At 37.7% G+C, this 16,966-nt stretch overlaps 1 protein-coding gene across 1 annotated transcript; it reads right to left on the bottom strand.

The window, feature by feature from the left end:
• Positions 1–883: 883 nt before the first annotated feature.
• LOC140149673 (probable endonuclease 4) lies at positions 884–13,455 on the bottom strand. The gene is made up of 8 exons (XM_072171751.1): positions 12,613–13,455; positions 12,068–12,174; positions 10,821–11,010; positions 9,528–9,623; positions 9,016–9,147; positions 6,881–6,985; positions 1,742–1,871; positions 884–991 (listed from the first exon to the last, which is right to left on the bottom strand). The coding sequence occupies exons 1-8, from the start codon at positions 13,436–13,438 to the stop codon at positions 928–930; spliced, it is 1,650 nt and encodes a 549-aa protein (XP_072027852.1). The 5' UTR covers positions 13,439–13,455; the 3' UTR covers positions 884–927.
• Between the last annotated feature and the right edge of the window lie 3,511 nt (positions 13,456–16,966).

Genomic DNA, 16,966 nt, shown 5'->3' with positions numbered 1-16,966 from the left:
AAAAAATCTACATAGGTTACCCCCCTAAATTAAAATCCTGACCATGGGCCTGCCCAAATCTGATTGCTATTGAAAAGTGATCTGTCACTTTTTCAACAACAAAAAATTGCCATTCATTGATCGCACGGTCAATTCAAAACAAGGTTCTACCGGCAAAGTGCGTGTGGTGCATGCATACGCCTGTCAAACGCATGCTTTAATTACCACGTACATGCTGCAAACGCTTTCTGACACATTACTAGAAAAGTGCGGGAAACAATTAATTCACATTTTGCACATGCGTTTGCAGGGAGAACCTCGTTTTGGTAGCAAGATGGCGGATCCGTGCAAAGGGCAAATAGTGATGGAGTGTAAATTCAACATTACCTTACACTCCATCACTTTGGTCATTTCTTTATTTAAAAGCCCCTATAAGAACCTACCGAGTGACTTTATTACACATGATCCTCTATCATTATACGCAGAATCCATGCATGCAACTAGCCATCTACACACAAAGTCCATATTCTGGGCCATTTTTTTACATATGTAATTATGTAAACAATGTAAAAAATAAGCACCCATCCAAAGTGATTTTGTTAAGCGACCTGGTCGGTTATTGGAATGAATACGGTATATATCACTTTTCAATAGCAAATATTTTTGGGCAGGCCTGTAGTCAAGATTTTATTTTGGGAGGGACTTACAGAAAGTGGACCTTTTTTTGTAATACCAGTCCTTAATCTCAGCTTGGTTAATGTGAAGCATAATAACACTACTAAAATACAGAATAGTAAATGATCCTTTGAAACATTCATGTCTGAACATACCTGATTACCTACAAATTTAAATATTGAATACATCACAGGAGAAAAATCTGGATGACTTGGTCTGTAGTCTGTAAGTTACTCCAGCTCTGTTTTTGATATTGGTATGGGGGTTTCAATCTTACTTCTTTGCATCTTGCATTGAATACAGCAGGCGGATTTCCTTCTCATAAGTTGTATCCTCCCTATCAAAATAAATATGGATAAGAAAAAAAGTGCCACAATGATAATTGGCGACTCCTGTCAACTGTTGTAAATCTGTAACATGGGGTGTACAAACTTGGAAAAGAGCAGGGCAGATCACATATCAAGTCAGGTAAATGGATTTCTATGTGGACATGCTGGGCAGGCATGTGGAAATTTTAACATTATATTGTTACCAAAATCCAAGCTGTTTCCACTTTAATGGAATGCTGGATGTAAATTAATCGCTCAGCAACTGGGCATAATTTCAGCTAGAAATAATATCAAAATTAGTGCTATAGAATTTGGCGCAGGGAGCAAATTTGGCCTCATAAAGCCACCAATTGCTCCTGGTTCTTGTAAAATTCACATGAACCAGGAGCAGTTTATTTTAGAAAATTGCTCCTGGTTCCAGTTTTTGCACTTGATGCAATAGTGCTGGAATGCTATATACGGGGCTATATTGTATATGCAGAAAAGGATTTATTATTTGAAAATTGCTCCTGGTACTTGAAAAATCCCAGTGAACAAGGAGCAATGTTCAAAAACAAATAATTGCTCCTGGTTCCGGTCTGCTTATTTCCAGGCTTGAATGGGGGAGCCGGCCTTGATTAAGGGGGCACCAGCTGTTTTCCAGCAATTTTCAATAGGATTTAAAGAAGTTTTCACCTCAACATGTCCCTATATTACTATTTTCAGGGTTAGTGCTAGGAATTTCCTCATAATAGATCTTTATTTGTATGTAGACTTACTCAGCTGGAGTCTCTAGTACAATAGGTATGCCATTAAATCGAGGATCATTCATAAGTCTTCTGAATGTCTTCAAACCAATGAAGCCTTTGCCAATGTTTTCATGTCTGTCAAGATGGCTGCCAACTTTACCTAAAAATATGGGATAGTGAAAAGAAAGCACACGGGATAAGGAGAATATTACATAAATTTATTTCTTCACAAAATCCCACAGATGCCAAGTGTCGGTTTATTACGGAGACCCTGATTAGATGTAATAGAGAGCTTGCGAAATGAAGTTACTTTAACTTTAACTTTAACGTCTAGAGGATTATAGAGGATTATGTATTCAAAACCACTCTGCCATTAAAAGCTATTAAAGCCGCTTGAAGTTAAAGTTAACGCCAGAATCTATAGTGTGCCGTAAATTATGATGAAAATACGTCATAATTAAAACAATGGTTTGCATATTTCCTCATAGACTACATAATTACCACTTTTGTATTGTCTAGTTAATAGACCAATTATTGGAAATCTAATTTGGTTTGGGTAAAAAACATGCCACATGATGCTAAAAATTACTGATTGAATTAGATCAAAATAAATTTTGTTCCAAACGTCACACTTGATATATACATTTGTGTGTGCTCATGACGTACACCAAATCAGCTTATGGAACCAAGTTTTGGCTTGACTTCAACGCCAAGGGGATTAAGTTCCAGTAAAATTGACTGATTTTACGCGACCCAGCAGTGTAGTGAACTTCTGCGAATTGCAGCTACTGTGAACATTTTTTTACAACGTTGCGTGTCTTATAATTACACCTCTATATAACCAAATATGTTTGTACTGTTCAGGTATTTTATTTAATTATTATTTTATTCATTTAGGCCTACATTATGTACCCCAATTCAGCAGAAAGCTGGTTTAACATGTGCCACGCTATTATACGCATATTATAGGCCTATGGGTATTGTATGTCAACCAAATTATTCATTATTAAAAGAGGAGGCCTATTTGTTACAAAAAATAAGAATGTCAGAAAAGGAGCATCCAGAAATATGTTGGTTGAAATTCAAAATTCTGGGAGTTTTTAAAGAACAAAATGAGGATCATTAGGAGAGATATATTTAATTCGATCAGAATGCAAAGAGGAGTCCTTGCCCTCCTAAAAGAAAACTCCTGGCAACGCCACTGGGGAGTGGGAAAGTGAGGATAGATGAATAGATGGAGGGAGGGGATGATATGGAGAGGTGGTGATGGTGGGGGGGGGCTAGGGAGAGCAAACAGATAAAATGGGCTTGTGTCCTGATGGAAATATAAAATTGACAAAGCTGGCGTTTACTGGAATAATAATTGAGCTTTTATTATAATAATCCGGGACAATAATAGGCATATCACAAGAATATTTAATTGAAACATGTTTAGAAGTATAATATTAGCGTATAGCTCATAACATAGGCCTAATTCCCATTGCATTGGTCATCGCCAAGAGATGTAATCCATGTTTATTCAAACTAAGCGCCTATTGTAATAAGTGTTACCAACAAACCACTTCAGCAAACAAAAGGGAGAAATTTGATGCAGTCGCTTTTACATACCCTTCTTTTGATCACCCATTGATACACTTCCCTAGTTGCAACAAGACGCTGTTGGTACAGAAACCAATCTGACGTTCGCGTTGAAGTGAAGTTGAGCAAGAAATCGAATCGATATTTTTGAAGTTGCCGTTAAAGTTCCAGTAACTTCATTCCGCAAGCTCTCTAATGAGTTCTGTTGACCCCACTTACTTTCAATGAACTAGGCTATCCCAGAGACCATGTGTTAGGTTGTTAATGACAAATCACAAAGGGTGTCTTAACTTTTCCGTATCTGGTTGCTCTTTAAAAACTGAACAGATATTCAGAACTTTTATTATTATTATTGAACATAAATCTTAAAAGAATTATGTTCAATATACCTCCAACCAATACTTCTAACCAGGGTCTTAGCCAGGATTTGAAAGTTACCCGTCCAAAAATTATAATTATGTAAAAATACAAACTTTAATGTTTTAAGTCCTAGTGCACGCGTAGCGGGCACTGCGAGCGCCTTGGCACGAAGCCGTGAACGGGTGGGGTCCAGGGACCCGCCTTAGGGCCCCTGATGGGGTACAGGGCAAAGCCCTGTTAGGGAATCCAGGGCGAAGCCCCGGACGCCTCGAGGATTTAAGCTAATTTAGGACCGAAATTTTGATGTATCTGGGACCAATTTTTCTGTTCATAAATCAAAATGTTACATAGGCCTACGAAAATTAGATACGATCGTGAAACACATTGCAACATCAAACATTTACATAAAATCTCAAAGTTTCAAACTATTCAAGTTGCCGTACATGTCAAGGTTTATCTTAATTGCTTACCTTTTAAATTAAATCACTCATTTCTCACGAAAATAAAGCTGTTTGTAGCGTCTCAATCGCCAGGCTCACTCGGTCCCTGGGAAACCCCCTCATCGTGAGCATCGAGTTATGCCACGTGGTGCAATTTACTATGTGCAAAAATAATGCTTTAGACGAGCGAATGAATTTTAAAAAATTTTAAAAAATTCATTACAAAGTACGGTAATAAAGGCCTGTGCAATAATTACGAGCCCCCCCCCCCCGCGGGATGGGGGATTGCAAATGCAAACGACTCGCCAAAAATTGCTCCCCCCTTGGCCCGCCAAAACTCCCCTTCTTGGCCTGCCAAAAAATCTTTCCCTCCCCCCTCTGCACATGCCAATATGTGGGTTCCCAATTTGAAGAAAAGTTTGCATATATTGAACGTTCCTGTAGCGTTTCCCTAAGCCATTTTAGAGCGTGCGTATTATTTAAAAGGTGGTCCGTACTTTCCCCCTCCCTCTCGGTTTGCCAAAAGATCTTTGACCCCCCCCAAAAAAAAACTCTCTCCGGGCTCATAATTATTTCATTGGTTGACAATCAAATCGGTCAATGTTTGAGATGTCATTTATACCTGTGGATTTTGTGTGGGGCAGTAATCCAGGCTTCACCCAGGTGCATAATTCCCTACATAAATTAACAAGCACGTGGGGAGACTTGATTCTTTTACCCAGTGGCGATTTTGTGATCGTAGTGCGCATGGGCAGTAACACAGATGCATAAAATTAAAAAGCATGTGGCGATCGAGGCTAGGCGTGAATGACTGAATACATGGTGTACAATGTATAATGTACAATGACCAGGTTATACCTGGGGATTTTCTGGGGAGCAGTTACCCACATGCATAATTCCCTGCATAAATTAACAAGTATGTGGCGTGGTGAGGTATACAAAATGTAAATAGAAATGAAAATTCAAACATCACGAAAGTGTGCATAAGAGACGCACCATTAGACTTCAAGGGGGGGTATAGGAAGTTTTGTCGCGATGTCGGTGTGCCCCACACACACATACACTATTAAAATTGGATTTTTGAGGAGCGCACTGGGCAAAACAAATTTGGGTCAACAATTCACAACTTCCGTCGGCAAAATTTGTTTTTTTCTGTCGGTAGAGTTACAAGTTGTGCCCCCCCTTCACCCAGGTTCTAAAACCTGGCTACGCCACTGCTGATTCGTACATTTCTTTTTAAATTCATAAACATTCCCAGTTTCCCACGTAATTGAGAACATGGCTAAACTCACACCTTCGGCCTTGGTACCGTACGCTGCCCGGGAAATCCCTTTGAGGTGAGGAGTATGGAGTTGAGCGGCAAACATCTAAAGCAATGGTGTGGTACAATAATGGTACAACTTAACCGCGCTATAACAGCTTTATAATTTGATTCTGTTTGTTTACATCAGAAAAAGGTTCAGGCCCTGGCGAACTGTGATCTTTGCCGCGCGATAAGAACGGAGCTTAGTTTGATCCTGACCGGGGTTTGATCATTTTATTTTGATGGTCTGATTACATCAAAAGAAAAGATTGACGTTATAAATTTTTTTTTAATTTTATTTTCGGCAAAATTCTCCACAAATATCAAAACTTTTTTTCACAGCAACTTTGTGCGCAGGATGATCAGCATGCAGCATTGAAGAGCTTTAATCTGGTTCATGTTATATAATATACTTTGTTTACGATATGCTTCACGCAATACATGCGCCTCGACTTTGTACTGCATAATACAGGGTCTGGCATATTGACTGTTGTTGCCGCTTCATCATTAAATCCTCGGCATTATAATCGCATCGGTGGTGTTAAAAATAGATCACAACTTTTCCCAGGAACTTCACGAAAATCTTTGCTGCATGCGCCCAAACTGGGCGTAAACATAGCGTAATAGTTAGAAAGCTTTGTGGAAGGGGCGGATTTCTGGGTGCTTTTGTGCACTCTCGAAAATAATGTGAATGTTGCCGTTTCTGTGCCCATCAGCCCGCCCAATACGATGGCGCTGATAATTTGGGCGTGATATGTAGATATACGTACACCGCAGACTCTGGTAAAAATAACTTTGCCAGGGATTTCATCGATGTTTGCGAAAAAAATAAATAAATAGGACTGCATAACGATGATTTGGGGGGTTTCTTAATAGAAATTGGTTGACAATGAAATTTTTTTGTGAAGCGGAGACATAACATACGGAGTTTGTTGCATCATTTGTGAAAGCCTTTATTTAATTTTTCTTTGGTTGTGAAACTGCCCGTCTATTAGACGGCTTGAGAATTTTTCTATCCGTCCACTTTTTTAATTACCCGTCTTGAAGACGTGTGGACGTATCGCTGGCTAAGACCTTGCTTCTAACCCTAATCTCTTAACCCTGACCCTAGCAGTTACCCCTTGTTTGTTCACAAAATAGGGAAAATATCTATGGTCTGGAGCCATATTCTATGAAGCCAAATTTTCCCTTATTTCATGAGAATGAACAGGGGGGGGGGGGGTAATGATTTTATCCTTTAGTGAACATGAATTCTATTATATCTTTCACCTTTTTTAAAATTTACTGAAGGAATTTAGTTTGATAATCTTACTGATGAAAAGTAGGCTAGTTTCTTCCTTGTTTTTTTTACCAGAACAGCTATGCTGCACGTGAAGTATGTGCCCTAGTCTTAGGATATTGCGTGAGTTATGTTACGCATACGCGCATGTGTTAGCAAGTAATACAGAAAATAATTACCTTTTACCTTAATTTCCCTTAAATATTTACCTTTAGAATCATTGAGGTGTACAGCTTTGAGGTATTTCAACCCAACAATCTTGTCAAAGTCATCCATCATGGATTCATAGCCAGACTCTGTGGAGAGGTCAAATCCTGAAAATAGAAATGAGAATATTTCACATTAAATGACAGATTGATGATGAGAATCATTTTACAAAAGGATTCATATTTGTGACACAACCTGCTCCATGGGGGAGAGGGGCAGAGGAGGCATTTTGAAAATTGAGTTACTATAATTATATACATGTAGGCTATATCATATACTGAAAACACCAAAGGTCTAACATACTTGGTTCTAAAGTTCTGAAGCTTTGTGATGTGTATTTTGTTATATGTATTTTATTAGGTTTTTTATTTACTCCATGTTTTTGCCTTTATCTCAATTTCAAATTTGCTGCCTTTGGCATCCATGGACCAGATCGTGTCACATTTTAAACACATTATTATTATGCCTGTGCTCACAGGTGAAAACAACTTTTCTGACATCATTTCTTTATGAAAAATATAAAAAAATATATGTATGCATTTATACAGCAATTTTTTTAGTGTTTTATATTTACTGGGCTGCACTAGGAATCACATCAGTTGGCTACCTATGGTATTGAAGCACATTCATTATTACTCTCCCATTTTACACCTGGGTGGAGTGAAGCAAGCAAGATAAAATTTCTTTCCCTAGGAACACAACACATTTCCTATGATGGAGTATGTAAGAACCAACAACCTTGTTATCATTGAGTTGAACACCCTGACCATTAGGCCCAGTGCATTTTGTGCAACTTGATCGGTGATACTATGGGAGCTTATGGAATTAAAAGCAACCTATTTGTGACCTGCTTGCACAAAATGAGCGTAAAGTCGCAAGTTTGGAATTTTGAGACGTTCCAATTGTTGAGTTGATGTTGATGTTCTTTGTTTGAAGGTACATGTATTGGCAGTGATATTCACTCGGTCGGACATCCGGAACATTGTCCCCTTCGTCCCCTTTGCACAAGCGTGCATTAACCAGCTCCAGAAAGGGGAACTGCACATGCGCACACTAGTTTTACAAGGCTATTTCCCCTTTGTGACATCAGCCTGACCAAGAGAATGTACTTTGTGAATGGGGACAGAATTGAATACAGAGTACAGCATATTATGTCCCTAGGTCATACCACTGACTATACAGGTGTTTTCAAACAAAGAATAGTATCTCAATAGCGGGAATGTCTCAAAACTCCCAACTTGCGATTTTAAGCTCATTTCACAGGAGCAGGTCACATTTCAGAAATGGTAAATCTAACTTGGATGGAGTTTTATGTTAATGTGGCCATGGGATAAATTAATTTTTGATTCATTAAGGGAATGGGTATGAACGTTTGGACAGTATTTATTGTGGGACATTAGAGCACATCAGACATATCGAATTGCATTCTGAATACGAAGAATGGCCTTCTAATATCAAATAATTTTGATTTTTTGAAATTCGCAATGTAATACACATTTTATGGCAAATCATTAAACATTGATATTTTTGATATTTAACAGTACTCGAAGTAAACTTTATAAATCTGATGATTTCTACCTAAAGTGTATGTAGGTGGGATGAAAAGCCGACGATCAATTGAAAATTTTGACCTTTCAGTATTGAAGATATGGATTTTTTTCACCAAACACCAAAAAAAAAAAAATTAGGTCTTTTTGGGAAAAAATCCATATCATCAATATGAAAGGTCAAAATTTTCAATTGATCGTCGGCTTTTCCTCCCAGCTACATACACTTTAAGACTATATCATTAAATTTATAAAATTTACTTCGAGGACTGTTATATCTCCAAATGTGAAAAATATCAAATTTTAATAATTTGTCATAAAATTTGTATTATATCGTGAATTTCATAAAATGAAAATTATTTGATATCAGAAAGTCATTCTTCGTATTCAGAATGCAATTCGATAGGTTTGATGTGCTCTCATGTCCCACAAAAATGCTGTCAAACGCTTCATTCCAGTTCCCTTAATAGAATTGAGGGCACGGAGCAGCTGGCTCTCGATCAATCATAATGCGCACCGTTGAAATACGAGTAAATGAGTTTCACTCTCTCTGGACTCATTTCAAATTTATATACATGTTATACAATCACCTGCTGCAAATGCATGGCATGTGTCCAGACATACACCGACCCGTGATTTATCCTCAACACGGTCTATGATGCCTCGCAACTCTTCAAATTTTCCTCCAACAGTATTTCCTTGACGGCTCATATTTTCGACCACTGAAAAAAATTATAAATCTAACATTACAACACATGTATTGATATTTATTTTGAGGCATTTTCCCTATGAATTCCTGCCTTACATTCAAGTGTATGCCAACAGAGCCCTCAAATTAAGAGCTCATTTGAACAGGGTACCGATGTTCTTTTCAGGGATCATCTTAAAATGTTTAACGACCCAAGTTTTGGACATATTTTGAGTGTTTGACAATCGCCTCTTTGGAACGGGAATCAACAGTGAAGAATTGTGTGAAATTCTGTGATTACTAGACTGGTTCTCAAATACCCGGATGTTTCAGTAGTATCATGGGACTGCATGCTTATAAATCTTCTCTGACAGACTATTATTATAAATGAATTGACTATTTTTTAATACTTACCAGTCATGACACTATTTGTTTGTTTATGCACCAAGTTGAGAGTTTCTCCAATTTTGTCCAAACATTCATCCACTGATATCTGTCCACAAGTTGAACCTTAATTAATTGTTGATGAAAATGACCAAAAAAATTATAATAAGGAATATATTATAATTATGTAGATATTAAAACAACAAAGATGGCAACTTTATTGGTCACACACCAGCTAAAAATACATTAAAACTAATTTATTCAGAGGAACCCTCCCCAACAAACCAACAACTCAAAGAAGATATTTCTTTCCAAGCAATTATTTATATATTCTTACAACTGAACAGAGAAGCGAGAATTTGGTATCATCAGACCTACATACTGCCATTGTTAAAGGAGGGTGGTCAACAATGTTAATCTCATCCCTACTTTTTCTACATCATGATTGAGATTTTGCTATCAATGGATTTTTTTTCATTGACCATCTGAAATAATAGGGTTAAAAGAAGTTTTTGCAAGCTAAAATGTGTTGAAAGTGGGTAAATTTTGGCACTCATATGAAAAGTGAATGCAATTATATGACATAATGAAACTCCATTATGAGGAGCGAGGGCCAAGGTCTAACCATGGTGGAAATAGCATGTGATGAAATCGGACCATCCTCTTTCATCAATCAAAATAAAATCTTTGCAATAACAACAAACTTTTAAAGCCTTAATGTACAATCTTTTTAAATTTTTAGATTTTTCTTCTAAAATGATATTTATGCAATCATTATGAAAGTTCCCAATACATTTTGACGGAACATTAAAAACATTGGGAATTTGCAAAGAAACAACATCATAAACTTCACCTCTATCACTCAAACATCTCGCACTATTTGGATTAGGACAGCGAGTGCGGCCTCAGAGTTAGTCTCCTCAGCGGCCAGTTTGGTTACGCTCCCTCCACATGTGGAGGGAGCGTAACTAAGCTAGTTTTGTACTGAGACTACGGTTTATGATCGTGGCCGACATAAAGTCATAATCTAAAAATTATGACTTTATGTCGGACCAACAGAAAATCGTCCCGTTTTACTACAAATAGGACGAATTTGACAGTTTGCTCATAGATTTAAGTTAGAACATGTGTAAGTATTACAAATATGCCAAAAAATCGGTTTTGAAAAAAATAAAGGTAAATTCTGAAAAAAGATCGTACATTATGACTTTAAGGTTGGGTCTGAAAGGGCAGAAAAAGTTAAACACTATTATTGGAACCTTCAAAATTTACATTCTTTGATAAAACTGGAATTGTCACTGAAGCTATCAATAGATACGATACCTGGATGGAAGTTGTACAAAGCCAGTCCTAATTTTTCACATCTCTTCAGTTCATCTGTGAGTGTATCTCTTGTCTTCTGTAGTGTTTCTGGGTTTGGTGAGCCACAATTCAGGAGATATGAACCATGTGGTAAAATATGCCAAGGAGAGAACTTATGCTCCTTGCATGCTGCACGGAATTTCTCGGCAACCTGTATGGAAAAAAGAATGTTAGCAGCAGATTTCAGTTCATTATGATCACAATTAGGCTAAGAGACTTTTGTTGGATTTGCATACCGAAATCCAAGCTTCCTATGCCTGTAAGCAATCGCAAGGAGCACAGTGTTTTTTCTTTGTGAAGTAACTTAATTACATCGCCTATAGGAAGAGCAATAATTGGTAATATCAGGTCTATAAGATGGCTAGCATGCCCTAACATCAAATCGCAAGCAGTTGATGACTTCAAGCTTACTTTGACGCTATGTTGCTAGCCAGAACTGAATACTAGTACTGATTTTTCAAACGCGACAATGCAGCGCTTGATCACTAGCAACAATGGCGCCCCTAGTGCAAGGAAAAAAGAGGGAAAAGGAGGGAGAGAGAGGAGGAAAAAGAGAGAAGAGAGAGGGAGAGGAGGGAAAGAGAGATATTGGAATCCATACGATATGCAATACCATACGATTATTATCAATAAGCCTGGCAAAATTGTCAATTTGGCCCCGCCCCCCTAGTTTGGGCTCCCGCCCCATACATGCTTGCCTCCCCCCCCCCCAGGAAAAATCCCAGCTACGCCGCTGACTAGCAATTGTTTAATTGAACGCTGCGAATACTAGTATGATATGGGCATAAAGTAGTTGTTTTCTTCTCATACCACCCATCTTTAGATCTTGTATGGTACATCGTGGCGATTTATCAGACAAGATTACAATTTGCATAATGTATAAGCCAGTCAACATCATGAAACATCCTACAGCACCACTATTATAGCCATGTTAGAGGCTAATACATTTGGAATTTCCACACTCATCCCTGTTGAATATGATGACACCATTATCTCAATTCCATTTGAACTTTATTTCAATCCAGTGAATCCAGGTAGAATTTTTATATTTTAAGATCCAACTGAGAACATTAAATTGATTAAATTTGTTTTAAAATTACTTTTTAAGAAATTTTGCTTGGAATTCTAAAATCATCCATACCATTTCCAATTGAGGTTTTATCATGCATTCATACAAAACCTGAACTTATTAAATATCACTAGTATACCTTATCATCCAAAGGTTTGGCTTGCCACTGTCTCTGTGAGCGAAGAAAAAGAGCAAAAGATTTGGCTCCAATTTCGGATGCACCTATTACAGCCTTGTCAAGTCCACCTTCAGGTTGAGAAAGAGAGAAAGAGAGAAAGAAAAAAAATGTTTATGATTGTTTACGGCATTGAGATATTTCTCACAGATTTGTTTCAGAGAGAATGTTCACTTATATTTCAGACTCCAAGTTTTAAAAAAAGTGTAGAAATTTGATGATTTCTTACCTCAAGACACAACCAAGTTTTTATATGCAGCAACATAAAATTCAGCTCTAATAATCAGGGATGTGTCATAACTTTCAAAACACATGCCAATAGGCAAATAATTCTAATAAGTTACAAGCCTAACTGTCAGTGACAGATTCTGATCTCAGTGAAATTATTATTTGTCAGATGAATGGGTACTTTTAGACCCACCCAACTTGAAAGTTACCCACCAAAGATGTGTGTGAATGTGTACATCCCCACTAAATGTATACTACATTATGGTGTCATGGCAACAAACCTGCAATTCCCATATGAGCACCAAGAAACTTCATCCCCTCTGAACACACCATTTTGGTCATTCCTTGTTCAGACTCAGTAGAAGCTAAGTCTTCACCCAACTCCTCCTTCACTGTACTTGTCACTTCAGTTTCTCCTTCCTCCTCTCCTCCTTCAGTCTTTACTGTCTTCTTTTTTCCTTTGGTTTTAACAACTTTCTTTGAAACTGCCTTCGCATCCCCTTTTCCTGAGTTGGTCTTGGTCGAAGTCTTTGATGCTTTCTTTGAAGGTTCCTTGTCCTCTTTTTTCACTTTCTTAGCAGGTTCTTTGGTGGGTGCTTTTGTCCTTTTCTTCACTTCTTGATTTGAAGATGTCCCTTTATTTTTCTTTGCAGGTTTCTTTGGAGATGTTCCACCTTCTCTTTCTTGAGGAGGTTGTGCTTTTCTTTTGTTTGCTCTTTTGGGAGATGAATCAGATGATGTACCTCCTTCTTTAGGAGGTTGTGGCTTTCTTTTGCTTGCTCTTTTGGGAGGTGATGCACCTACTCCTTCTGGAGGAATTGTCTTTCGTTTGCTTGCCCTTTTGGGAGACAATGCTCCTCCTTCTTGAGCAGGCTGTGTTTTTCTTTTACTTGATCTTTTGGGAGGTGAGGTACCTCTTTCCTGAGGAGGAGATGATATACCTTCCCTCTCTTCAGAAGGTTGTGTCTTTCTTTTGCTTGGTCTCTTGGCTACACCAGCATCACCATTCTCTTGAGACTTTTCTGGTTTGGTTTTCTTTGTTGATGTTGTCTTATCATCTTCCTCTGAATCATGTTGCTTCTTAGGCTTTCTTTTTTTCGGCGCCATCTAGAAATTAGTAAATTACAGTCTGCAAATAAAAAACAGAATCAATGTGTAAATCACAAGATGATAATCTCTGCAACTTTTGGTACCAATAGTTACTTGCCATGGGATGGATCAGCGGCAGCTATATTTGTACCCCCCCCCCCCCCAACTGGGACTTTGCCACAACCCCCATAGTCAATATAAACATTCAGCAAATTTATGCCATAAACTTGGTGAAGTGTACAAATGTAACAAAAATCAAGTAGTGCAAGCTGATAATGCTACGCATAAAAAGTGTCTTACGTCCAACGCTACAAGGGTTCCACTTTGGAGAGTCCCACCTGCTTTCCCACTGCTTATTTCTATATTCTGCAGTATCTGAAGTTTATGATGGATAAATTTCCATAAAAATAGGCTTGCATTTTTCCGGTAAAAAATGATCAAATATTTCAAAAAGATATATTAAAAAGCTCGGAATGAGTGAAGTCAAACTGCTCTGTAGAGTGCACACTGCACACCAGTAAATACAAGTCTCCTACACCCTGGGAGGAAAAAATCAGTGTTTCAAACGCGGAAACGTACAACACGACTTAATTTAATACATTAGAAACCCAACTATTAGGCCCTGATTCATATTTAATTGCAATTCTTTGTAAAAACCACATGTGCCTGCTAACGGTCAAAATTTTTTTATTACATGAGGTGAAAGGGCTTTGGTAGTAGGTTACAAAAAGTCACATCAAAAATTCCTCCGGAGCTTGTTGCCATAGCAACGGCAGATTTTATGATTTGGGCAATTTTTGCTTATTTTGGGGTGAAAATAAGGGAAAATATATATGTACTTTTCTAAATTGCTCCTGACTTTAAATTTGAGGTCACATTAAAAAAGCAACCTTACCACCATAAAGTATTATCTTTGTGCTTTCCCCAGATGTAAAAAATATTTCAATAATATTTCCCTATATGTGCAATTTTAGGGCTGGGCATTATTGCCAATTTAGCACTTTTGAAAAAATGCAATTTTTACCCTATCTTTGAAGTCTAAAAACTAATTTTGCTTGAGCACCCATAATTATTTCCTCTTTGTTGGTACTTGGGCAGATATTGCCCCTTCCAAATTTGGTTTAAAATCTCTGGGGCTCTTTGACCTGTAAAGCCAGTGTTGCCAGAAAGTTTGATAATTTTCAAAAATGCATTTTTGGAAATAATGCATTTTCTACATATTTACTCATGTAACCTTTAATACCTCCAACTTAATTAAAATATTTGCACACTTTGCACACATGATTAGACACACACTGCAACGGAAGCAACACTTTGAGGCTGGGGAGAAGTCCTGTGGACTGCAAAAACCGGTATTGCCAGAAAATCATATTTTATTAATCCAAATTTCCAATTTGTGCGTTTTACAATTATTTATTTGGTTAATTTTATACTATCAATGTTAGTTGAATAGAATGTTCATTTAAACATCATCTGATACAATACAGGTTCAGACACATGGGCAAGTTTCTCGACAGTTGGCTTAGTAAGCCTTAGGCTTAGGCGACCTTGAGGATACTAAGCCTAGTTTTGACCAAAAATAGTAATTTTTACATGGGAATTTTTTTGAAAAATGACATATGCATCTTCGAAAGTGTATCAGCTTACTAAGATGGATGTTTGGATCAAAAAAGTAAATCACAATACTTTTCTGTGACCTATGGTTTTTGACATATAACCTCTTGGAATTCATAAGTAGGCCTAAAACCAGATTATATGACAATTAATTTACCCATACCTGTAATTTCTGAGTTCGTCAAAGCATGCGAGCATTTGTTTAAAAATGTAGCCTGGTAAAATGAATGATACGCACAATAATATAAACTTCAAACTCCCATGGGGGCATCAATATTGATGTTTGCATTATTTGACACCCTTATTGAATATCTCCCCTAAATTAAGACATCCGTTTGTTGTTCCGATGCCATAAAACAAGGAAAAGGGACCCAAAACTACCACCCCTAATTTGGGGTTTATTTTGGGTTTTTTTTGTCCAAGTTAGTGGGGTCCACGTTGGCGGACAACCGATACTCGCGGGTACACCATACATGATCACACACTTTTAAAATGTTCACATAAATGTAAATCAACTGATACAAATCATGTGAAAGTTTTGATTATTGCACTATTCTTATATTAAAACGGTTTGCAATGTTTGTTTGTTTTTTATTTTAAAAAAATCAACATTTTGATGAAAAAAAAAGCTAACAAATTATATTAACATATTCTTCATTAGACCAATGTTTTTTTACAAACGTAATGGAGTATTTTACCCCTCCCCTAAACGAAACTAGTTTACGTTTATAGGACGCCATCAATCTTTTGGTTTGTTCCCTAAGACCGACTCCATACTGACTTCATCGATCCATGCATGCTTTAATAGTAAATGCAAATCTCAAGGTTTGTAAATTGAATTGGGCCCTTTTTCTGTTTAAATAGTGCAAAATGATGCACCAAATGGCTTGAATTGGACCTTCATTTTGCAAAATTTTCCAACTTCTGACACCCCTGCGTAATCCATATACAGGTGGCTATTTTCGCGCATTTGTCAATATATGTTTAACACAATTTATATGCCTACAATAATAGGGAAAAACCTTTCCACGAAAGGCTTCATGGACCGCTCATTTGACAAACTTTTGGCTTTTTCAAACTAAAATTTTACACACTAATAGTGCCAAAATGGTCCACCAAATCGCTTCAATTAGGTCTTCATTTTGCAAAAGTTTCTTACTTCTGAGGGGGGGACGCGATGGCGCTCCATTTCGTACATTTTATCTATTTTTTCTCAAATCCCCCCTTTCTGACTGCCCTGGATCCGCCACTGCCAAGATAGACCACATCATTTTACATTTCCGGTGGGATAGACCTAAAGGGGGGGGCAGCTATGGCTGCCATTCAGGGGCTATTTTAACATGCCTCCTAGCACGTTTGTGCAGTGAGATTAAAATTCCGTGCAGTGAGAATTAGAAATCCGTGCTTAAAATATTTCTATGCATTTTGACAAACTCAATAGGGATGCTTTAATTATTAATTATAGCACCTACCGTATGGTCACTTTCAAATAAAATTTCAAAATTTTCACGCTGCGCGCACTTAACACTTCATCACCACTTCACCTCATGTTTTTCGAAAACTCCAATTTTCAAAGGGCCTCGTGCATATTATAGTTATACACATAGTTTGTGAACAGCTTGTATCGACAACTCCCTTCCCCACGCGTTGCTAATGACAGTGTTTACAACCTAAACAAGGTCTGGCAGCTTTCAATTTGCCAACGTGCGTGTTATATGGGGAGGTGGTGCGGCAACGCTTGGCGATCGCAACAAAAAAACACAGGCTAGACTAGATCCTTGGGGGATCCACGACATATTTTTGTATGGGGGATGGTCCATGCAATCACCCCACCCCCATGTTCACGACCGTATGTGGATTTCTGACAAATTTAACCTCATATGTGGTCATTTTATCGTAAAAAATGCCAAGTTTTGCGCTCTCCTCGCGTAT

The sequence above is a fragment of the Amphiura filiformis genome, chromosome 4 (genome assembly GCF_039555335.1).
Source record: "Amphiura filiformis chromosome 4, Afil_fr2py, whole genome shotgun sequence".
Classification (NCBI taxonomy): domain Eukaryota; kingdom Metazoa; phylum Echinodermata; class Ophiuroidea; order Amphilepidida; family Amphiuridae; genus Amphiura; species Amphiura filiformis.
The sequence above is the reverse complement of the archived record's forward strand: the minus strand, read 5'-3'. Positions and strand labels throughout refer to the sequence as shown.

Coding starts and splice junctions, on each gene's coding strand:
- LOC140149673 (XM_072171751.1), bottom strand. CDS start 13,438: ATGGCGCCGAAAAAAAGAAAGCCTAAGAAGCAACATGATTCAGAGGAA. Junction 9,624..10,820: donor TTTGTACAACTTCCATCCAG/GTATCGTATCTA, acceptor CAATTAATTAAG/GTTCAACTTGTGGACAGATA. Junction 6,986..9,015: donor ATGCCATGCATTTGCAGCAG/GTGATTGTATAA, acceptor TTCTATTTTCAG/GATTTGACCTCTCCACAGAG.